This window comes from Podarcis pityusensis, assembly GCF_964106645.2.
Source record: "Podarcis pityusensis genome assembly, chromosome: 8".
NCBI classification, from domain to species: Eukaryota; Metazoa; Chordata; class Lepidosauria; order Squamata; family Lacertidae; genus Podarcis; species Podarcis pityusensis.
The window spans coordinates 69,683,398-69,707,965 of record NC_138033.1 but is presented as its reverse complement, the minus strand read 5'-3'; the positions used below and the strand labels follow the sequence as shown (position 1 = coordinate 69,707,965).

The window sequence follows — 24,568 nt, the reverse complement described above, 5'->3', positions numbered from 1 at the left end:
TGCATGTAGTTTTCTCCCCCCTCTTTATCTTAATCCCCTGTGAGTTAGGATAGATTAAGAGGCTGTGACTGGCCCAAGGTCATCCAGTGAGCTTCATGGCTTCATGGCTAAGTCAGGATTTGAATCCTGGCTTCCCCTGTTCTAGTCCGACACTAAGCACTATACCACACTGGCTCAGTGTAGCTCTGTGAGGTGAACTGCAGTCTTCTAACAACTCTCAGCATCCTTAACAAACTACAGTTCCCGGGGGGAAGCTGTTGACTGTTTAAAGTGGTATGATACTGCTTTCAATATACAGTGCAATGGGGCCTTAGCTGGATGCAACCTATAGCTCAGTATAGGAAAGAGGGAAAATAGCTATACATGCTATTTCTACAACAGTAGCCTTTATGGGGGAGGGCAGTGGGAAGATGAAATACAAATTAAAAATGGCAACAGAGAAGTTGTCACTCAGATGTAGCAGTAGATTTCATTTTATAAGAATTTATGTTCTATCTGCCAATTCTTAAAAAAGAACAGAGAGAAAAGGAGCCAGAAAGGGCCGGCTTGGAGATATGTATATACAGGAAAACTGGAGAACTCTAAATAAGGATTTAGCTGATTATTTTTGAAATCAATTGTTTTTCCTGTCAGTTGGCAGACTGTTTTTTATTCACAGCCAGTTGGCAAACTCAATCACTGAGCAGTGTCAGTTTAGTTCAGGAAAACGTACCCGGAGATTAAGTGGTGATCTGGAAGGGACCTGCCACATTGAACATATTTTGCCAGGTTTAAAATATCTCCACTGGCTTCCAGTTTGTCTTCGGGTGCAATTCGAAGTTATGGTTCTGATCTTGCAAGCAGCCTGGTACTGACTACTAGTGTAGGTGAATAGCTGTCATCTTGCAGGCCTAGGGTCCAAATGTGGCCCTTCAGATCTCACTAACTGGCCCTCAGGACTCTCTATAGGCTACACCCCTCACTGGCCCTGCTCTACAATCCTCTTGAGTGTCTTTGCTTGACTAGAATATGTCCTGGACCTCTGATCATGCTTCCTTGTACAGAAAGGTGTGTGTAGAAACTACCCTACTACATATGAGGTAAAAAAATCATTGTTGTTGCTCTGTCCCCTGTCCACCGCAGAGGTGGCCCAGCAGGGAATGTGGTCCTTGGGCAAAAAATGGTTTCCATCACTAGTGTAGTGATTAATTAACCAATAATTAATTAATCAATCTGGAAGAACCAGGCTCAAATCCTCATGAAGAATTTCAGTAGATGTCCTCGGGCCAGTCACACCCTCACAGCTTAACTCTGGACCAGGTTACTGGTAAAAAAAGATTTCTCTTCACTGCCCAGTAAGGACACTAACAGAGCCCAATTAGTTTTGCCACAGCCTGGTGGCTGGTGGGAACACGTAGTGGGACTTTTTCCCCACGGGTGGCACCAGTGTTCATAGAATCATAGCATTAGAAGGGACTATGAGAGTAATCTAGTTCAACCCCCTTGCAATGCAGGAATCTCAACAAGGTCCTACATGACAGATGGCCTATGCTTAAAAACCTCCAAGGAAGGAGACTCTTGTGGGAGTCTGTTCTCCTGCTGAAAAATCAAGCATTCATACAATTCATAGAATTGTAGAGTTGCAGGGGACCCCCTAGGATCATCTAGTCCAACCCCTGGAAAGCTGGAATCTTTTTGCCCAGCAGGGCTTGGACCCATGACCCTGAGATTACGAGTCTCATGCTCTACAGCTGACTGAGCTATCCCTGTTCCTTTGACCTGAACTTGTAATGTTATTAACTATTATTATTATTATTATTATTATTATTATTATTATTTATTAAAAAGATGTTTCAATTGTTAGGCTTGATTGTAATGCTATCAATGTTTTCACTGGGCGTTGAGTTTTGATCGGTTCCCATTTTGCCAGCATTGAGGCAGCTGAGGTAATAAGTGTGTGTGCGCGAGCGCTTGGCTTCGACGAGTATACGTTTGTAATTCGTGTTTTCCCAAGAAACATGATGTCTAGAAAGCGAAGAGGAAAGAATTAGGCTCCTGAGTTTTTAAGATTTAAAACAGAAGTTTGTGGGCGCGGGGGGCACCATTAGCTCAGACGCCACTTCTCCTGCTGTCCCCTCAACAGCTTTTTAAAAAGCTGCCCTTCTGCGCAAGCTTTAAAAGGTGACAGAGCTCACCTAGCCAGCCTAGGCGCTGTTGGGATGTACCATCCCCTCAACTCGAGGCAGGGGACATCAACGCCCACCCGCCTTTGCCTCAGTTCTTTACCAATGGCCAAAAAAAAAAGAAAAGTATTTTCCGTTAGAGGACGTGCGGGAAAGCGCCATATTTCTCCCCTTTTAATAATAATATAAAAGCAAAACTATGATCTCCCACCCCCTTTTTATAACTTGGTTCGCTCCGTTGCCTTAGAAGCCACCCCAAACTTGACGAGTGGAAAGCGCTCCGGAGGTAAGGCAGTCGTGTTCCCTTTTGCGTCCTTCCTTTGGGGCAAGTTCATTTAAAACTCGAGGCGGTTGGGCGATACCAATAGCGGAAAGGGGAGAGATTGAAGGGTGGGGGAAGTTTCCACTGCGGCGCCGTTTTAGATGTAAAAGACGTCCAAAGTTAGTACAGATTGGTTTGCTACAATTATCAGTCAATCTTAAGTCACTTGCGCTGATAACAATTTTACTCAACAGCGATAAATCCAACAGGGGATAAAGGAAAGTTGATAGTCTGCAGCTGCTACAGGTGTACACAATTAAAACTGTTGGAAGGTTGTACCCAGTGCTCGTCCTGCTCAGAGTAGACCCCTTGAAATGAATGGCGACGACTAACTTAGAGACATGGGGGTTGTATCGAACAAAAAGCCCTACTCAAGAGTAGACTCATTGCTCGTAGTGGACATAAGTCGGCCATGCTCATTAATGTCACTGTGTCTACTCTGAGTAGGACTAGCGTTGGATACAGCCCACATATTTCAGTGAGCCTACTCTGAATAAAACTTAGTTGGCTACAACCTTGGGTTGTTTTTAAGCACCCCAGTTTTATTTCAGCAGCTTTGAGCATTTTAATAGGAAGGTGGGCTATGCTAAAACGTTTTTTTAAGTATACACTCTTGCGTCAACCTCTGATATACAGCATTGTTATGTTTTTATTTATTACATCACAGACCCCAAAGATTGTGGACCTCCAGAAGAGTAGATAGCTTTTGTGCTAGGTTTCGCCTCTGGGTCTAGTTAAAACAGCTGGCCTTTGCTTCCAGATCAAGCCCACCAGTACTAGAATTTTTGTTTTCCTAGAGTTGGGCTGGAATAGGCTATAGGTTTACCTCATTATCTTTTTCTTTATGAAAAAACGAAAAAGAAAATTACATTTCTAGGGTGAAGGGTACACATAATGTGATGAGTGGGTCTTTCCCTTCATCTCCTGTACTTGATTTTGTGGTGATCTTGCTCCAAATGCACATTTGAAGGTATCTTTAAGTACTCGTGTCTGAGCTGACTTTCCCCCTATGCTCCCTTTTTCCTTGTGTGTCCTGCCTTTTAGACTGTAAGCCATGAACCAGGGGCTGTCTTCCTACTGTTTTTTTGTAAATGGTTCTGGGAAGTTTTTCAGCTATGAAAAGCAGGGTATAAAATTGTTTAAATAAAGAAATGACAGATTTGAGGGGTGAAATTTAGCAGGAAAATGGCGTGGGTGGGATGGCCATTGTCCCAGTCTTGACTGAGCCTCCCACCCCTGGTCTTCAGTTTCTCTGTTTTTGAAATCAAGCCCAAGAAAGATTTGTTGTGCTAGGGTGGCAGGGTGCTATAATCCACTTGCACACCCTTATGTTTTTGGTATGCATGTGAATCCCTCAAAATACAGTCTGGAGGTGACCTACATATATACCTGTTTGCTGGAAAGAAGGGGAAGTTTATGCTTTGAGAGCAAACACTCCATGTGAAGCTTCCAATAATGTTTTTTCATGAGTTACTGACTCCAGGTTTAGATAATGAACTGATGGCTTAGATAATGATTTTTACATAATGAAAGCTTTGATTCAGATTAATTTCTTTTCTTCAGTCATAAGCCAATACAAAAAATAACGAGCATAAAAACGAAGAAGAAAGGACGAATGGTACAAAATGTTCAGCACATTGAAAAGCGACAGGTGTTCTCATACTTGTCCAATAATAATAATAATAATATACAGAGTTTTTACCAGAATTTTTAAAAATTCTCCTAAATTTGTTAGGGAGCAGACTTCTTCTCAAGAGTTGCCAGATAAGACCTGCATTGATTCAGCTTGCAGTCAAATACAGGGCTAAGAACAAAATTAATTTTGGCTGGTTTGTTTTAAAAAAACACACACCACTTTTCATATAATTTCTAAGGAAAACATCAAGGGTTGTATCCAATGCTAATCCTACCATTGGATGATTAGGGGAAGGGCCAAACTCATTGGTAAAGCATCTGCCTTGCATGCAGAAGGTCCTGGATTCAATCCTTTGCATCTACCTTTACCTACCTACCTGTAGGTAGGTAAAGGACCCCTGGATGGTTAAGTCTAGTCAAAGGTGACTATGGGATGTGGCGTTCATCTCAATTTTCAGGCTGAGGGAGCCAGTGTTTGTCTGTAGACAGCTTTCCAGGTCATGTGGTCAGCAGGAATAAACTGCTACTGGTGCACAGAGGACCACGACAAGTGATAGAGAACACAGAAACGCTGTTTGCCTTCCGGCCACAGCAGTACCTATTTATCTACTTGCACCGGTATGCTTTTGAACTGCTAGGTTGGCAGAAGCTGGGATAGAGCAATGAGAATTCACCCCATTGCACGAATTCAAACTGCTGACCTTCCGATCAGCAAGCCCAATCAGCTCAGTGCTTTAGACTACAGTGCCACCCATGTCCTTTTAGGCATCTCCAAGTAGGGCTGGGGTAGAACTCTGTCAAAAACTCTAGAGAGTCACTGCCAACCAGAGCTAGGTAGACCAATGGTCTATCGCAGTTTCCTATGTACTCAAAGTAGACACACAGAAGTTAAATAGTATGACCAGCATAGGCCTAGAGTAACTTAGTTGGATATAATCTTTTTAAATATTGGACCTATAGTATTTTGGCCGCAGAACAGGAAGACATTTATTTAGTACTATTTGTTTTAAATTACATGCTTTGTTTTGGTTGAAAACAGTTTTCGCTCTAACATTTCTTGTTTTCTTTGGCAGCTAAGCTCTGTTTGAAAGGAAAAAGATGGACCAAATAAATGACATGGAATCCACTGGCATTTCAGAAGAGAACCTCAGGCCTGAAGAGAATGAAGAGAACGAAGATAATGAAGAAGATGAGATGATATCTGACCAACTTGTGCAAGAGGAGGAAAGCTGGAAAGGTTCATATATAAAATGATGGTGTATATTTTACTGCATTTGTGAGGCTTCTGACACCAATTGGTCAAGCTGAGTGTGAGGACATGGAATATTTGTGAACATTCCAATTGCTCAGGGAAGGACACTGCAAGAATACTTGAAGTATAGATTCATTGGGGGAAGGGAGCCGCCAGTTTGGTCAGAAATTTAGAGTTGAGCTGAAAGTGGGAGGGTGGGAATGAGTTTCAGAAAAAAATTGTGTCTCCTTAGAAGTACAATTTTCACCATGTCCGTGCATGTGCATTGCAGTGACCCGGAAATGGCTGGAAAAGGGGACAGAATGGGGTCAGAGCAGGCTTTTGCATGGTCTGCTGTTGCATGTGATGACCCGGAAAGCAACCCTCAAGCAAATCAGGGGGTGTCTGTACTCACTTTCCTGGAGAATAGGGACAAATTGTGTCTCTGGTGCCAAGAAACCCAGGATTGCACAGCTCAGTTGCCTTGGCAGTGAGGAAATTTCCTCACCCCTTGCAAATTTAAACCACGGGTGTGATGCTGTGGCATTGGCATATTCCTTATATGATCCCTGAATAGTCAGGATCACTTGGGAAAGAAGAAACCTAGGCCAAAAAAAAGGCAAATGCTAGAGAAAAGTGTGTTTTTCATGCTCTTCCCATAGCTCCCCTTTTTGTATTTAAATAAACAAAAGGAAACCTTTAGCACATTGCTAATTAAAAATGCACACAGGTCATAGGGGCAGGATTAGCTTTGTGGCGCAGAGTGGTGAGAAAGCCAAGTATCATGAAGCCCACAAGCAAAGCAGCTGAAGGAAGCACGAAACACATAGGCAATGAGCTGAGAAAGAGGAACATCAGGGAATGGTAGATAGGTAACAAAGCAGTGGTCTGCCCCTATCTTAAAGACATCAGTGTCCTCATAAGAGCAAACCTTCTACTCTGTCTATGGGCTATACTCTGGGACATCAGAGCTTTGCAACTACAGCAGCTCTGACTTGAAAAGAAGATAATTTTATTCAGGTTACTAACAATACAGGCTCAACAGCAAGCATGGAGTTCTGATTGGTAGCATTGAAGTTGTCCCAATAGTTGCTTAATCTTGAAAACAAATTATCCTAGGTAAGGTCTGCCCATCAGAGAGGCAATGTTGCAGCTGTCTGAAAATAGGGATTACCGGTATATGTGACTTTCCCTGTCAACACGCTGGCTGCTGCATTCTGCACTAGGTGTGAATTCTGTATTTCCTTCAAGGTCAGCCCCACATAAAGTGTGTTACAGTAGTCTTTCCTGGTGGTTACTAAAGTGTGGATAACTGTAGCCAGCTATCCCTGTGCAGAAAAGGCTCTAGTTAATACATCACCTGACACTGGGCATAAACACCTGGGCTTCAAGTGACAGTGATAGTTCCAGGAGTACTCCCAAACTACCTACCAGGCAGCAATGCTTCTGAATACCAGTTGCTGGAAACTATAAGAGGGGAGAGTCCTCTTGTGTTCTTATCCTGCTTGTGGTTTTCCTACAGGCATCTAGTTGGCCAGTGTGAGAGCAGGATGTTGGACTAGATGGGTTATTGGCCTAATCCAGCAGTCTCTTATGTCCTCATGTCCTTCAAGGTGTGCTACCACTCTGTCCAGAACAGTCTGTCCCAACCAATCCTGGACCTGGGGAGCACAGAAGCTTCACTTTGTCTGGATTCAGCTTCAATTTATGGGTCCATATTTATGGGTTCAATTTATTTCCTGCCATTCCTTCTGCAAGGAGCCCAGGGTAGCAACCCCGTCAATTACCACCTCCAGGCACTGACTCAGGACCTTCATTGCCTCTCCTGATAGCAACGGAGCATAGATGTGGAGCTTATGGAAATGGTGGAGACGTATGAACAGAATGCTCAAACAAATGCGTTTTCCTCTGCTGTCTGCTACAGCCTGTCATTGAACTGTAAATTCCATTTTCCCATTTGGCTATTACAGAGTTCCTTTGTGCAGCACTTAGGAAAGATGGCTTGTGACAGCTCTGTCACCAAGGTGGAGTGCATTTGCCTGCGTTAAGTCCCTGAGTGTAAAATTGTCTTTGTATATATTTTGTGACAAGATCCCCCCCATTATACACAGTAGTAAAGCTTTTAGCTTGTCATCTGTGCAGCCTCTTGTCTTGTGTCGACTTGTCAAGGAAGGGTATCGAAGTCGCAAAGAGCAAAAGTTTCCTTCCTTTCCATCAGGACCTGAACTTGAAGACGATTATGAGGAGGAGGCCCGCACAGACAGTAACGATGCTTTGGAAGGAGGTGAAGAGGAAGGAGAGAAAGGAGAGCATTTGGATTCTATTGGGTGAGTGCATTGGCATGAGAAGATACTCTTTTCACTTCAGAATTCAGAGAGAGTACCCATAAGAACATAATGTTCTTGCTTGGGGGACGGCCATAGCTCAGTGGTGGAACATCTGCTTTGCATGCAGAAGGTCCCTGGTTCAATCCCTGGTATCTCCAGGTAGAACAGAGGATGCTCCCTGCCTGAAACCCTGGAAAGCCACTGCCAGTCAGGGTAGACAGTACACAGCTAGATGCACCATTGGTTTGACTTGATATAAGGCAGCATCTTGTGTCCCTTGATTAGATGAAGGTCTCTTTTAGGGATGGGGAACCACTGACCCTCCATATCTGGTTGAACTCCAACCCCCATGAGCACTAGCATGTTGGAAGTTCTAATCCAACAGTTCTACAGTGGGAGTAGGGATTTTTTTTCTTGCCAAAGGGCCACATTTCCTATTGGGCAACCTTCCATAGGCCACATGCCAGTGGTGGGTGTGAGAGATGTGGGTGCAGATAGACACACAGCACTCTCCCATTCTCCAGTAAATATTTTCACACTTATGTTCCAGCCAGATAAATAAATCAGGGCCACTGAGGAGAGTGACTTGGGCAGAATGCTGAGGGCCAGATGGAGATACAGGGAGGGATGTCGTCAGCCCCCACCCTTGATCTAGGGAGGGGCACAGGAAATCCTCAATCTGATTTCATGCAGCATCCCTGTCTTCAGTGCTGGGTGACACTATACCAAACAGAAAGCCCTCAAGAAAAGCAGAAACATGACAACTTTCTTCTTGTTGCTTGTCTCCATCTTTGACACCTTGTAGGGGCAAAGAGGTGGAACAGAAATAATTCTAAGATGTTAATTAAATATATAAGTAAACCAAGTAAATTTATAAGGCCTATAAGGCCTCTGTTTTTTTAATGGCTTTTTGATCTTAAGATCTATGGAAATGGAAATCTATTCTCTCCCCACACCCAGCCAACCAAGCAGGGAAGGCTCAGAACAACCGAAGACACAGAGAATAAAAAAAACAATGAACTACGCAGACAGAGTTCGTGTTCTCAACTTGCGCAGGAACCTGAACCAACTTGACAATCTAGCCAAGGAAAAGGAGATGGTTATTAGGAAAACCAGGTCAGTTCTCCATCCACCCTCCCCACTACACACACATAAGCATTTCCCGCTGTTTCCACAATGTATGGAGTAAAAGTTGTTTTTAGGGTTTAGACTGTGCTTAAAGACTTGATTTCTCATTATGCTGAAAGGGTCTGTCTGCTGCCATTATTTTAAAGAAAATGTTCTTGCTTAAAATACCCTTGGGTTCCTGGAAGTAGGAGTAAGCAGGCAGGGGAGGAAATGGAGGAACTGAGTAGCATAATATAGTGTCAAGCGACTGGGGGCTGAGCTAGGCAATAGTTAGCTATGTGTCAGTGCCCTTAAGTGCAGGGGTGTGCTTTATATGCAGATTGCTAGCATTCTGGGATCCTAGCATGGTGGGTAAGGGGTCTTTAATGTTTCTATTGGCATAAGAAGGCAGTAATTTCTGCTCTGATCTGTATTCATCATAATTAGTGCTGTTTCTGTTTCACTGCAGTTCACTTTCTGCCAAATATTTCAAGACTTGTCTCACTGTTCACTGTTTAACATAGATTATGGAGCTATTTACGTAACTTACATTCATTTCAATGTAAAGGAAATGTCCAAACAACGTTTTAAAAAATAGTCATTGATTATGGATCATTTGAGGACTTAAAAAATCAAGAAAGGTGTGAACAAACATGTGAATTGCAGCAATTTCCACCTCATTTTTTTGTTTTCATCAGAATTCTCTGACAATCCTATTGCCTGCCCCCTGCTATGGTCTTGATTGGGATCACGGACACAAACCTGCAATTTGCATGGAGGGCTGGGGGAAAGAGCTCCCCTTGAATTAGAGGTTGTTTTGCAGCGCAAATTGCACGCTGTCCAAAAGGGTTTACGCCTCCCTACCCCTCATTCTAGAGCCCTAACACAGATTGCTGCTGTCTCCCTCTTCAGAAATTTATGACATTTTATGTGGTTAAGGGCACAGGTAAGCTCTTGGCTACAAACTCAGTTCAAATCTCTCCCTTCCCATGAACTCACTCAGCTGCCCTAAGCAAGCACCCACCTCTCCAACCCTCAACATCATTGATTTTAAATAAATACATATAAATTTCTCAGCCATTGATGCTGGCTTTTGATGAACCTGCTTCTGTAATTGTGATGTTTTTACTGTTTCACTGTATTTATTTATTTATTTATTTATTTATTTTGTTTATATCCTGATCACCCTTTCAAAGAAGCCCATAAACATAAATTAATGTTTTATTATGTTCTTTGTCACTATATTATTTTTATATACTGCTTCAGAATTTATTTATAAATGAAAAGTGGTTTAGAAATTCTTTTTGTAAAAAATAAATACTAAGGATGGTATAGCTATATTTTACTCATAGTATACCCATTGAAATTACTGGACCTAACTTAGGGCTAGTCCACACTTCTGCTAGTTCTGTGCCTAGAAAGCAAGTGTCCAAGTGGTTTTCCATTTGACACTTTCTAGGCACTGGCCTGAGTGGTTTCCCCCCTGCCCTGTTCCTTTCCCAGGGAAAACTTGCTCTTTAGTGCTAAATTGGAGGAAATCTCAGTTCGGAGAAAACATGAATTCCATTTGCTCTGATTGAGTACTAAAGAGTGGTTTTCCCCAGGTGAAAGCAGCGGGACAAGAGGAAGTGTGGATAAGCCTTCAGTCATCTTCAATAATTCTTGAGGTTCTACTCAGAATAAGTTGAACACTACCCTAAGTATTGCTATGGATTGTGGCCAACTAAATCTTACTCAGAGTAGAGCCACTGGAATTGATGAACATCTGTTGTAAACAACTAAGTCCTATTTGAAGTACACCCATTAAAATTAATAGATTGAAGTTAGTCAATTAATTTCAGTGGGTCCACTTTGAGTAGGGCTAACATTGGATATAACCTGGTATTCTTGGTTTTTTTTAAATTACAGTATTAAAATATACAGTATTTATAATCATTAATTTGTACACAGATGGATTTTTGACTCTTAATTCTGTGCTGAAATATGCAGCTTAGTTGCCAGAAATGTCAAAGAAAGAGAAGGGTCTGAGATTTAGGAAGACCCCCCTCCCTGCCCCCAGTGATTTGTGCCTGCTTATTTTCAGGGAGGAACTGGATGCCTGTCATTCCCATATCGACAGCCTAACAAACCAACAAAGGATTGTAGAGAGCGAAATTGAGAGAGAGAAGGAGGCTGGGAACAGGTACGTAGCTGTACCTGCATGTCATAGATTGCTACCCTTTTCAGTGTTCACATGGCTCATTCTGAACTTTGATTACTCTCTCTGGTGTCTTGCTGTTGCTGGAAGTGCTTGATAGTCCCCATCCGCCACCTCTCCTGATTCTCTTTGTTGAATGGTTCTTAATGAGTCAGTGATTAAAATGTTTGATAAACACAAATGCAGTTATCTCTGAGGACCACAGTGTGCGGTAGGAAACATTAACCTTTTGTTGTGTGCTGGGAAGCAGATGGAGCACTTTGCCTCCTCCTTGCTGATGCAATCTCTCTGTATGTCACACACTGTTCATACCCAGTGGGTACCTACTACTCAGCAGAGTTAGGTGCATGTTGCAGCTTTGGAAATGCTTGATCTTTTTCTTCTCCACATCCAAGGAGGAGGTAAGATTACAGTCGGGAAATTGTTCACACATGCAAGGCACCTAATAGCAGATTACTGAACTTTCTTTGTGGCTGAACCATGCAGTGAAGAAAGAAAATGATCAAAGATCATTTGATCTTATCACACAAGACGAGGATGCACATGGGAATCACGCTCAAGTTAAGCCTTCTGTCTCCTCATAATGGAAATGCTTTGTTTCTCATGAATTGATATAGCATAGAGCAGGCTTCCTCAACCGGCCCACCAGATGTTTTGAGACTACAATTCCCATCATCCCTGACCACTGGTCCTGCTGGCTAGGGATCATGGGAATTGTAGGCCAAAAACATCTGGAGGGCTGAGTTTGAGGAAGCCTGGCATAGAGGGTAAGGCTGCACATACACATACATTTAAAGCACTTTGCTTCCACCAAAGAATCCTGGAAACTGTAGTTTGTTAAGGATGCTTGGAATTGTAGCTATGTGAGGGGTAAAAGTACAGCTCCCATGATTCCTTGTTGTTGTTGTAGACCTCCTTTCATCTGAAGATCACAGGGTGGTTCACAAAATAAAAATACAAAATGAGAACCCAAAATGCATAATAGAAACAAACCAATAGCCCTTCCCTTGTGTGGGGGGGGGCTGGGTTTTTAATGTGACTTAAATGTATGATGTGTATGACATTTCAGCAACAAAGCAGGAGGTCTCCAGTTTTATTCTGGATCTGCAGAATTTTTTTCTGCCCTGAACTTACTTGAGGGCTTTAAGCAAGGCTCCCTCAGTCCCCGCATCTGCAAAATAGAACTGACTTAACCTTACAGCAGAATTGGGGAGCATGTTAGACCCAAAGTCCCCTCAGCCCCAACCTGTGTGGCCACTGGTTAGGATGTTGGGTATTGTAGTCCAACAGCATTTGGATGATCACAGGTTTCCCATCCCTGCCTTGCAGGGTTGCTGTCAAAACTGCCATTAGATAACGTATCTGAAGCTCTCAGAACACTAGAAGTGCTATGCAAATCTTAAGTATTATTGTTAGGGGCAAGCTAGGTGAAGTACATAAAAGTTTGTAAGACCTTATTTTAGAGAGTTTTGGGTTGTAGTTCCACTCAGAGTAGACCTATTGAAGTCAGTGGAACGAAGTTAGTCATGCTCAATAACTTCGGTTGGTCTACTGTGCATTAAAGACAGCCACTAGGTACAAAGGTGAAATGAAATCAAGCAAAATGTTCCCTTTTCATGGTTTCATACCATCATTATATCAGATTGTTAAGGAGGATAGGGCAAGATGGCACTGTACTGCTACCAACCCTTTGCTCACGGGACTAATTTAAATTTGACAGTAATTTCTAATGGCTTTGTTCACTGAGGAGAAAGCAATAATAAGGCACACAAATGTGTTTAGCAGCAGGATGGGCTTCTGATTCATTAACCAAATGCAAAGTTATAATCATAATTTTGTTCTGAGATAGAATAGTATAATCCTGAAGGAATTCCAATTATTTCTTGAAACTTATGCTCCCCCTCCTATGCTAAACAGCACCGTGGTTATGTGAAGTCCTTGTTTGTTTTGTTCTCCTTAACCTTTTGATGACACTCTTCTTCTGTTAAAATTATGAACTGCACTTGACTTCATGTTCTTTCCATCTACTAAATTCTACAGTTAAGGATTCTAAAAAGTTGCTGCAGAGCAGGGATTGGAGGAACCTGTGGCTCTCCAGATGTTGATGGACTCCAGCTCCCATCAGCCCCAGTCATCAGGGATAACAGGCTCCTATCTATGCTGTAGAGTTAGTACAGATGCCCAATAACTGGAGTAGTCCACACATTGTAGTGATCTCTGCAAATGTTTTCAGCTCAGAAAAAAAATGCACATTTGGAGGATGCTTCATCATAAAAGCAGACATCAAATCAGATTTTCCAAATGGTTATTTCAATGCTAGCCAAAGCACAAAAGGCTGACTTTCTTGTTGTTAGGCTCATACTTGTCAATTCTTTCTAGTTGGTCTCAGTTCTTCACACAATGATACTTTCTGATCTGTGGTACTTGTTTAAGAAACTAGGTGTTCAAGAATGACCCAAGTGCACTCTCTCCACTTTCACTTTCCAGCAACAGGCATTCAAAGGCACACTACCTGCAATTGTGGAGACCAGGGGTCAGCAAACTTTTTCAGCAGGGGGTCGGTCCACTGTCCCTCAGACCTTGTGGGGGGCCAGACTATATTCTGGGGAAAAAATATGAAGGAATTCCTATGCCCCACAAATAACCCAGAGATGCATTTTAAATAAAAGCACACATTCTACTCATGTAAAAACACGCTGATTCCAGGACCTTCCGTGGGCCGGATTTAGAAGGTGATTGAGATGGATCCGGCCCCTGGGCCTTAGTTTGCCTTCCCATGGTGGAGACAGAACATAGTTATTGTGGCTAAAAGCAATTGGTAGTCTTGACCTCCATCAATTTGTTTATTCCTCTTTTAAAGCCATTCATAGCTAGACTGTAAACTAGAAGTTTGCAGGTACACAGTGAGGAGTATGTGACTCATCCCCAGTGATGAGTCGGCTAGCTGGAGTGAAGTCAGGAGATCTATGTGCTTAAATTTCTCCACCATGCTCAATTGGTCCTTCAGCATCGCCTGACATCCCACGTGAGGGGAATCATGGGCTGCAATGGCAAACACCCAGCTGGGATGGCCTGTAAGTGACTCCTCCAACCAACAGCTCGAGTTTCCTTGTAGACCTGGTTGGCACCATTTTTCAGAGGATGAGGACGAGGCAGGCAGATGTAACCATTCTCCCTTGCTCCTCTTTCTGCCAGCTTACTCACAGAGGGCAGATGAAAGGCAGAAGTAGCAAGAAGGAAGAACACCAGGAGCAGGGGAAATTAGCAGGGAAACAGGGGCCTCTGCAGGTGCCCAGTGATGTCTGCTACTGGTGTGAGTCCTGGACAGTTAATGTGGCCTTGTTCAGGGTCGTCTTAAGCATATCCGGCACCGTGGTGCAACTATCTCTCCGGCGTCCCTGCCCCCCGTCTCTCAGAGTTGTCGACCTTTTTTAAGGGGAGTCTGATTGCAGCCCAGATGGCCTCCCACGCCCTCCTGCGAAGCCTGCCTCTAAGCACCCAGTGCCCCTTACTCCCCCCCCCCCCGTCTGGAGAAGTCCGTGCGATAGGAGGGCCAGCAAGCAGATCAGGTGGCTCACAGGCTGTCCCATCCTTGCTCAGTGCTAGGATTGCACAGGGTGCTTCCCTGCTCTGCTCGCAGACTCCGCAGGGAGGCGGCAGGCAGCGATGCGGCCAGAGAGGGGCGGGAGAGACACCCCCGCCCCACCCCCACCTCCAATTGCACCGCCCAGGCAGCCCCGGCAGTAGGGGACAAAAAGGGGCTTCCCTGAGCTGGACGCAGCATGCTCCAATGGGCGGCTGAGAGGAGAGGAGCGGGCTGCCCCAGAGCGGGGAAGGGAGCGCGCCCTGACTCTCCTTCCCGGACACTCAGCCTGTGGCGCCCTCCAAAATCTGGCACCCCGGCACCCCGCGCCACTAACGTCTATGGGTAAGATGCCCCTGGCCTTGTTCACACCTGATAAACCAATCTCCTGTGTTTTAAAATATATTAGTTACAAAATGTTGTAATATGTTTTCTGTTCCTTTTTCTTTTTTTACTCGCAAACCAGTTTAAAATGGACTGTAAGGTCTGCAAAAATGCTGTCCATGGTTATTGTCATTCACATTGTGTAGATGTTTTTAAGGAGATTGAATGGGGAATGGACACTTTAGGGACGTAATTGAAAGACATTCTGTTAATATAAACTGGCAGAATTTTGAAAACATAAGCCTTTACCCCTCAAGGCACCATAATTGTTTCTCTTTTTTATGTGCCAGGTTTTAACATTCATTATTTCCATTTTTCTTCTTTTCTCTTTCTCTCTCTTTTTCCCTTTAATGTAATAGTGCTGCCGTGTTCCGCCTACAGGCAATGCATCGACGTGTGTGTGTTGAACTGGGAAATGAAAAGGACCTTGAGTCAAAAATTACTGCAATGCTGAACGAAAGCCTGTAAGTTTAAAGAGCACAAAAGAGACAGAGGCAGGATTGATCATTATGGTTTTCTATTAATGCAACATAGCAATTTAGCCCTGAGTCCAGAAAAACCTACTTAATGTTTTTTGGTTTTTTTAAAGTGGAGGAATTAATCAATAAATATGCAAATGTGTTAAGGCCTAATGCTTGGATGGAAGGAAAATGTGAAAAGACAACAACCCTCTTAAAGAAAGTTTGAATTGCATTGTGGAAGCAGTTTTATTTATTTGGTTGGTCTTGTGGCATCATGGGTAAAACTGAGATGCCTAGAAAATTTTTTTCACATGATGTTGATTCTTTCCAGCTGTCATGCACTGGGTAAATCTTCTGGTCCTTCCTTCCTGCCCCTCTCCGCAGCAAGAATGTGAGGGGGCAGGGTGGAAGCAGAAAGTGCCCCATCTCCTGAATCTTGTGTTGTCGTTTGTGTCCTCAATGCAATCCAGAATAAACTTGCAAAAAGAAATCATGTATTTTTAAAATGCAGCTTTGATTTAGGTTACTAAATGATTCTTTGGATAATTTAAGTGTTCAACATACATATTTGTAGATAAAGCACTAGTTATTTTCTCTTGCACCCATACAATTAACTGCTTTGTAAATGAAACTTTGATACACAAGCTGAACCAAATGAAAGCAACTGTGAGTATTAAAGACATTTGGAGCAGGAAGGGAACTTAATGGGGTCATCCCATGCCCCGAAAGAGGACCATTTCTATCTAAACGATTCCCAACAGATGTTTGTTTAACCTACTTCTTCCTCAAACTTTCTATGATGTTTTGATGGAGCTCTGCCAGGCTGCACTGGTTTGGCCTGCTTCTCCTTTTGCAACAGAAGGAGGAAAGTCAATTCTTCCTTTTCACACTTGAGATAGAAATTGCCTGAAAGGAGAGAAGAGGCAGTGTGGTATTCTGGTTAAGAGTGTTGGACTAGGATGAGAGAGGAGTGTTTGAGGGGCTGAATTGTCAAAATAATGGCTAGTTCAGCAATTTATGTTTGAGCTGGCATAATAGTCAGCACTGCATGCTCTTAACTGATGCCTTGCATGTTTGAAATCATGCTTTACGGAAATACAAGGTATTTGTCTTTTGAGGGGAGAAAAACCCAATCCTTTTTATTTTTGTCTCGGAGGTCACACCACTGCTGCAGCCACATCAAAGCGAGTCCAGGATGAAGGGCTTATGGCAGAGCTTGAGCAGCTGATTAACCAGAGAGCAGCCTGACTCCTGCAGCTGAATTATATAAAAAGCTTAAGAAACGGGGGAGAAACCTTCCATGGCACTTTTTTTAGTAGTGTGATGAGTGGCATTTGCATTTTTAAAAAATATTTTTTTAAAAACGGCTGTCAAAAGTGGCCTCAGCTGGCCCAAGCTAATTCAAAGGATTGGATGAAATTGAGGGTTTTAGTATTTGGTATCCAAAGGACCACATGTGATTATTTTTTAGGCGTTGCCTTTGGGTTATATTTAGCCAATGGTAGTCCTACTTAGAGTAGACCCGATGGCGCTAGGCGACATAACCAACTGCAATCTATTAGTTTTAGTAGGTCTATTCATAATAGGACTTGGTTAGATACAACCCACTAAGCCTCTAGAGACTTACTCTTGGGTAAGTGTGTATAGAATTGTAGCATAAAATATTTATCACATGATGAAACCAAAATAACCTAAGTTTTGTAATGATGAGAAACAAGGGGCAACTATGAAAAAAATTTGCTGTATCAAGTGCTCCTATTCAGGGTTCAAAGTAGCTAGTCATGTCTGGTCTACGGATATTCCATTCCGTACTCCTGCCCACTTGATGTTTGGTTATTAAGCTCTGAATAGCTAGTAAGCATTCTGTTCTCATTGAGCATGATGCATCCTTATTGGGCTGTTGTGTGGGTGTTTGGGAGGGAAAATTCTGGCTAATGAGCTGAAGGTGGTTTCTTTGTTCAGTAGCTGAAAAGTGAGTTTTACTTTCATGGTGTTTCTATAGTGTAATGTTTCATTTTATTTTCCACTGTCAAATATTTTTAATCTGTGACTTGGCAAGCTTTCACTTGATTTGGTGTGTTACTGTAAGCTGTGGTCAGTTGGGGGGGAAATGCAGGATGGTTCCCATCCACAAAGTGCTAGCAAATTGCTCAGCGGTCAAGTCAGCAGATGTCCTTAATTATTGCTTGTTCTTCCTTTGTCTGTTTTTATAAGACTCGAGATGTGGAAGATTGAAATTGAGCAGGGCAATTTTTCCGAGCTCCGTAACCAGATCAAACAGGACGAGGAATATTTGGACCAGCAGAACCAAATGCAAGCAGCAGAACGCCTCCAGAACCAGAAGAACCGAACTTTGCAGCTAAACCAGAGGTGGTTGGCCACGGAGAGGTAAGTGAGGTGTGTGCTGCAGTCTTCCTCAACTTAAGGCCAGCCCCTCCAGATGCTGCTAGGCTAAACTTGGAGTGGGAACCTTGGGCCTAGGGGGCAAATATGTCCCTACTTGTTCTTTATCAAACTCAGGAACTCTCCCCAAAGCCATATCCCTTCTTCTTAGACCACACCCTGCAGTGGCCATGCTTTGCATCCCCCTTGAGTGCTTTTGCCTGGCTGGAATGTGCCCTTAAACTCTGATAGCACCTCTTGCTTGCTTGCTTGCTTGCTTGGAAGGAGGATAGAGAGAGGTGTGTATAGAAACATGCCTACTGTATAGAGGTAAATTTTACAGTCATTGCTCCACTGGCATGTGGTTCTTGGAAGGTCGCCCAGAAGGGAATGTGGCCTTCAACCTGAAAACGTTCCCTGCCCCAGGACTAAACCCTTGACCATTGGTCATGCTGGTTGGAACTGATGGAGATTTTATTCCCAACAATATGTGGAAGGTACCAGTGCAGGGGCCACTCTGGAGTTGTTTCCCAAAGTCTCCCCATCCATATTTCTCCCTGGATTTTGGAGTTCTAAATTACCTGTCCTAGTTCTCAAGTTGCAACCAATGCAGTAGGAACCTTCTGTTGGTTTTTCTTTCCTAGTGTTCTTGCCTCAGTATACTGCAATGTAGCTGTCCATTTCTCCAGCTCCTTCATATCTCTTCCCCTTAGTGATGCATACTTGTGTACTGATAAATCATTATAAAATATGAGATCATCCTTGAAATATGTGATGATGGAACAAAGTTTGTTTCTTGTTGTTCCAGAAGGCAGGACCCAAACTAATGCCTGCCCCTTCTTCACTTTCACATACCCGCTTTATACAGCCCACCTTTTTCCTGGTTGGACTGTCCACCTGAATGGGACCTGCTTGTTTCCAGATCACCAGCCTGACAGCAAACTCAGTTAACTTCTGAAGTTCCTGTCACTGCTGGATCCAGCTTTTTTGTGTGGTGGTTCTTGGGTAACATGTTTTTAATGGGCGGCAGCTCCTTACTGCTGTTGATGCTGCTGCCATCCATTAACTTGCCTCTTCCTCTGAGTTTCAGTAGCAGCAGCCTCCTGGGAGGGAAGGCGAATTGGGCAAAGGTTAGTGCTCCTTCTGGCTCCTCTCTCTGCTTGTAGAGGGCAAGAAAACAGACAGCAGCAGCAATGAAGAGGAGTAGCAGGGCTAGGATTAGTAAAAGGCCCCTTCTGGATTGTGGACCTTGGCAGGTGCCCACAAAAACCAACCCCTAACACCAGCCATGGTCCTACTAACTCAAGAATATAAGCCAGGCATACAATGTTATTTTGTTTTTAAATCTGTGTTTTGCTTCTCTATAGAAAAATACAGAAAGCCAGGGATGATTATGATCACCGTCTTTCCAAAGCATTGGAAGATGCTCAGAGGAACCATGAAAAAGCAGTCAGGTTTCTGAAGAAAAGTTTGGGAAGGTTTGCCATTTGCACTTCATTAAAATTTTAAGTTTTCAATAACAACGCTGGGAATGATAGATGCAGTCATGAACTTGACTGGATTTGCTCCTCCAATAGGATCCGTGACAAAGAAGCAAACCAGGAACAGAAAAACCAGGAATATATGCAAAAGAGGATGGAAACTGTGTTGTCCCTGAAGAACAACATCTCTTCCAATCGGGTATTAGCTTTATTTTGAAGTTCTTTGATTTTTCTAAGCATGCCTTGGAGTCCTTGGGTAGACCAGCTTTCCCAACTGAGGAGTCTCTTTTAGCACCCTCTTGACTACACAGTGGTTAAAGTGTTGGGCTAGGATTCAGATCAACCATGAAGCTCAGTTGATGACTTGGGGCCAGCTGCTGTGTCTTAGCCTAACCTACAGTACAAGTGTGTGCAGATTATGTGTATTGCTTCAATGTGAAGGAAAGGAAGGATATATATGTAATAATTACAATCTCCCTTCTAGCGACCACCAGTGTTGCTATTATATGGAAGGTGGAGAGCATTTGAAAAGCTGGAATGCTTGCAACCTGTCCAGTGGAAGCTCACTGGCACCTTGGTTAGATTGGAAATGGATCACACTTTTTGAAACCAGTTTTAACTTTGTGTTGAAATCAATGTGTCTTCAGTTGGTTTCGACAGGCAGGGTGCCTCCTTGATAACAGGGGCCATTAGGGCAAACTTCAGCCCTATGCCAAAGGCCCTCTTGGCCTAAGGGTCTTTAGTTGTGGGTTGATGTCCCTTTGTCTGGCATGTTTAAATATGTAGTACTCTGCAAATTTATCTTAAGTTTCTTTCTTGTGGAACTGTGCACAAATGAATCTAACCCCTCCCCTGCACCAATATGTAGGAAAAGCTCCGAACTCACCAGGCTCAGAACAAAGCCAACTTTCTTGATGCTCAAGAGCAAGAGCAGAAGATGAAGGAAACTATCGAGGCCCAAGGACACAATGTCACCCGGGAGGCTTTTCTCTATAAAAGACAGGTGGAGTTTGAGAAGCGGAAGAAGTGAGCTGCCACTTTTTGGGGGGGAGGGGGAATGGTAGTACTTTTAAAAAAGGAACAGGAAACTATTTGTGTCTCTTGCAATGAAGATATGAAGTCTCAAACTTAGAGGAAACTACCAAGTGAACACTGGTTTATATAATATCTAACTCTGGAAAGGTGTGGGAGGCATTGCATCACTAAAGACAAAGATTAGATGAAGGTTTTTATGCTTTGCTTGCTGGGTCTATCAAAAAAAAGAAAGGAAGGCATTGGCATTGTGCATTAAGTCATTTATATTATTAGGTGCTGACTTTCTAGGGATTCTCTGAGAGTCATCTTAGGCTGCATAATGCTACCTGTAAAAACACACAAGATTGTCACCCCAAAATTTGTTTACCTTACTCTCCTCTAATGAGTACAGTATGTGATTCTTGTCCCTACTCTCATAACTTGGCTACAGATGCTAGACCACACCCTAATCCCAGCTGCTGATAGTAGATGAGTTCCAGGGTTTGCTTACGCACAACCAGACCCCTTACTCATGAGGTGTGTGATGACTTTGGGTCTGTAGACACATGTTGCGTTGTTGCTCTGCAGCCTGGGCTCAAGGACAGAGCGGTGGCTTCAAGGGTCCTTCAGCACATGTCAATCCACAGGGCTCCTCAACAGGATCCTTGGCACTGACTGAAGGAGACCTGGCTTGACCCTCAAGGTCCTCAACTGTTTCGTCCTCTGAGGACTCAGTGTCTCGTACCAGGGAAGAGCAAGTCACAACAGTGGAGTTTATCAAGGTGAAGTTAGATAGGTATCTGTTGGAGCTGATCTAACTATGGGCTTGATGTATTGGGCAGGGAGTTGGACTAGATGCTGTACAGCATGGGTAGGCAAACTAAGGCCCAGGGGCCGGATCTGGCCCAATCGCCGTCTAAATCCAGCCCATGGACAGTCTGGGAATCAGTGTGTTCTTAAATGAGTAGAATGTGTCCTTTTATTTAAAATGCATCTCTGGGTTATTTGTGGGGCATAGGAATTCATTTATCCCCCCCAAAAAAAAATATTGTCCGGCCCCCCACAAGGACTGAGGAACGGTGGACTGGCCCCCTGCTGAAAAAGTTTGCTGACCCCTGCTCTACAGTGCTCCCTCAAGCTCTAAAAAGTCATTTTGCATGAGTCCCATTGAAGCAAAGAACTCATTTAATGTTCTTACATGGCTCCTGATAATTTCATCCCCCTGCGCAGGACAAGTTGGATGGCTTGAAAAGAGGATTAGACACATTCATAGGATAGGGCTATCAATACCTACTAGCCGTGATACAGCTGGAGGCAGTGATTATTCTGAAAAGTGGTTGGCTGTAAACCACAGGAGAGGAGAGTGGTCTTGTTCTTGAATCCTGCTTGCAGGTTACCCAACATCATCTGGTTGGCCGCTGTGGGAACAGGATGTTGGATCAGATGGGCCTTTGGTCTGATCCAGCAGGCTATTCTTATCATAGAAACAGAAAATTGTTGATTTGAAAGGGACCCTGAGGTTCATCTAGACCAACCCCCGCAATGCAGGAATCTCAGCTAAAGCATCCATGACAGATGGCCATCCGTTATATTTTTAACCTTCTCCTGGATAATGTCTAATATATCTTCTAAATTAGAAATGCTTATTTTTATGGGGAAACTTTGCATAAGTGATATACACACAACTTTTTTCTGTGTATTTTTTTAACATCATAACTAAGTAGAGGCATATAATCAATGCTCCTACAGCAGCATAGAGACTCTAAAGTGGGAGCAGGTAGGTAGCCAGATGTAAAGCTACTGCTTCTTCCACCCACAAGCCACCCCAGTAGCAAATCCTTGAAGACTTCCCTGACACCTTCTTGCTAACCATCTGGAGCTTCTGTCTCTTTCACTGGCTAGATGCAAACTGCAGAATAGTTTTTGAGAAGGTGGGGCATTGACACAAATTCTAGTAGCTAACAGGTACTAGATAACACAGGTTTACTTAGCTGGCACAAACTATACAAAAGCCTTGAAAGGGAATACCTTGCCTATGCAAAGAGAATGCTTGCAGCACTGTATGCCCATTCTTTTTTTCTATTCTATATTCTTTTCCCCCCCAAATTATAATAACATTCCAGCTGTTTAGGTGAAGATGAAGCCATCTGACGGTTCCTTAGGTCTCTTAGTTTGCGCATCTTTGCTTTCAATACAGGGAATTTGTGGAACAGCAGAAAGCAAGGAAAATTGAGATTGTCAGTCAGATTTTGAAAGAAGATGCTCAGATGGAGAAAGTGAAGAAGCAGTCGTGCCCACAGACCCTGAAGAGCCAGGATAAGCTTTCTGACGCTGTAAAATGGCGCATGAAAACATGGCAGTACATCAAGAAAGCATGTGATGATGCAGTGCCCACTGTTCCACAGGTAAACAGAAGTGTAGCTAGCCTTTGAAACTAAGGCGGGGAAGTTTTTTCAGCGCAAGGGCCACATTCACTTCAGGTCAACTTTCCGAGGGCCTGATGCCAGTGGTGGGCAGGGCTAGAGGTAAAAGGGGGTAGAGCAACAAATGCAATTTTTTACCTTTATACATTAATCCAGTTTCTACAGGAAAAAATCACTTCTTTATCCTCCTTTCAGACAAGCGGTAGGCATTGTCTGGGTTCTCCAGCCAGGCAAACATTTGAGGTGCTCAGCAAGGGCCAATGAGGGCTGTGGTCTGTGGAGAGTTCTGAGGGTCAGACAGACAAACCTGGAGGGCGGCATTCACTCCCCACACCAGGCCTAAGGTTTCCCACTTCTGTCTTTAAGGGCTGATAAATCAGTGGTATGGCTGTCCTAGCTTGAAATGCCTGGAGTTCCTTCCTTTGTCGGGATAAAGGTAAAGGGAGCCCTGACTGTTAGATCCAGTCGCAGACGACTCTGGGGTTGCGTCGCTCATCTCGCTTTATTGGCCTAGGGAGCTGGCGTACAGCTTCTGGGTCATGTGGCCAGCATTACTAAGCCGCTTCTGGCGAACCAGAGCAGTGCACGGAAACACCGTTTACCTTCCCGCCAGAGCGGTACCTATTTATCTACTTGCACTTTGATGTGCTTTCGAACTGCTAGGTTGGCAGGAGCAGGGACCGAGGAACGGGAGCTCACCCCGTGGCGGGGATTCGAAATACCGTCCTTCTGATCGGCAAGTCCTAGGCTCTATGGTTTAACCCACAGCGCCACCCGCGTCCCTTTGGTTTGGATAGGGGTAGGTAAATAGTACCAGACCTGTAGGGCTCCTGGTTCAGTGATATTGCCACTTGGGCTCCTTTGGGAGGAAGGGCTTGATAGAAAGTTAATAATTAATAAATAAGAATCCATTTAGGAATTCACTGACGTAAGGTGTGTTGCTGATGGCCACTAGTTTAGATCCAGATTGTAAAGAATGCAGGATCTGTTTTAATTCTGGAAACAGCAGCTATGTCTTGGTAGGGAAGAACAGACCTTATAGATTGGGACTGTGACCTCCACTGTTTCCACCCTAAAAATCAACTCTTCAGAACTACTGTTTGCCCCTTAAATTTCCATTTGTTGCAATGACACCTTTGGAGATAAATGATAGGAGGAGGGGGAAGGATCACCCTCCTTCTTATACACCACAATCCTGATCCAAGATCCCTCCCACCACTCACTATTTCTAGAAGAAAAACAAACCCTAGGGAATGCATAATCTATCTTGGGTCTTGGCATCTAACTACATGTGATGTTAACAGTGTGATTAGGAAAATCAGATGCTTCTTTATCAAGTCAGACTCATTGGTCCGCCTAGCTCAGTATTGTCTACACTGACTGGAAGCAGCACTCCAGGATTTCAAGCAGAATCTCTCCCAGCCCAAAGTTGTTGGTTGAGCTTTATTTGCAAAATCTATTTTAAAAAATGAAGTTTTTGAGCTATTTTTAATAAAACACGCCAAAATCAATTAATCAATTAATCAAGACTACCGGCATTGGTTGCAATACGTCTGGATTTTCCTGGACAGTTCAGCGATTTCCTCTGGACACTGCTTCTGACTGCATTATTCTGGCTATGTCCAAGAAATTCTGAACGCATGGCAACCATAGTCAAATTAGACAAGTTAATAAAAGGTGTATAAATGGCTGGCTATTGGAATTAATAGCTAAGCAGAACTTCCTGGTTTGAGAATGCTAGAGTGATGTTGGATTGAAAATAAGTGGTTTCCAGCTGTACAGGATTTAAAGTTATAGATAGATTAAGATTAAAGATTAGGATTAAAGAAGTTTAAGGAAATGGAAATTTGGTATTTTAA

At 43.4% G+C, this 24,568-nt stretch overlaps 1 protein-coding gene across 3 annotated transcripts in view; it reads left to right on the top strand.

Annotated features, from left to right (window-relative positions):
- Positions 1-2,298: 2,298 nt before the first annotated feature.
- The window catches only part of CFAP74 (cilia and flagella associated protein 74), an 84,139-nt gene continuing 61,869 nt past the window's right edge, over positions 2,299-24,568 (top strand). For 2 of the 3 annotated variants that reach the window (XM_081015968.1, XM_081015970.1), the window contains exons 1-11: positions 2,473-2,603; positions 5,193-5,356; positions 7,569-7,677; positions 8,638-8,793; positions 10,868-10,966; positions 15,308-15,412; positions 17,624-17,797; positions 19,159-19,269; positions 19,369-19,471; positions 20,141-20,298; positions 22,484-22,691. In XM_081015968.1, the coding sequence (XP_080872094.1) occupies positions 5,218-5,356; positions 7,569-7,677; positions 8,638-8,793; positions 10,868-10,966; positions 15,308-15,412; positions 17,624-17,797; positions 19,159-19,269; positions 19,369-19,471; positions 20,141-20,298; positions 22,484-22,691 (1,362 nt within the window). In that variant the 5' untranslated portion in view covers positions 2,473-2,603; positions 5,193-5,217. Of the gene's footprint in view, positions 2,449-2,472; positions 2,604-5,192; positions 5,357-7,568; positions 7,678-8,637; positions 8,794-10,867; positions 10,967-15,307; positions 15,413-17,623; positions 17,798-19,158; positions 19,270-19,368; positions 19,472-20,140; positions 20,299-22,483; positions 22,692-24,568 lie in introns of those variants that run through there. The other variant, XM_081015969.1, reaches the window with a different exon arrangement.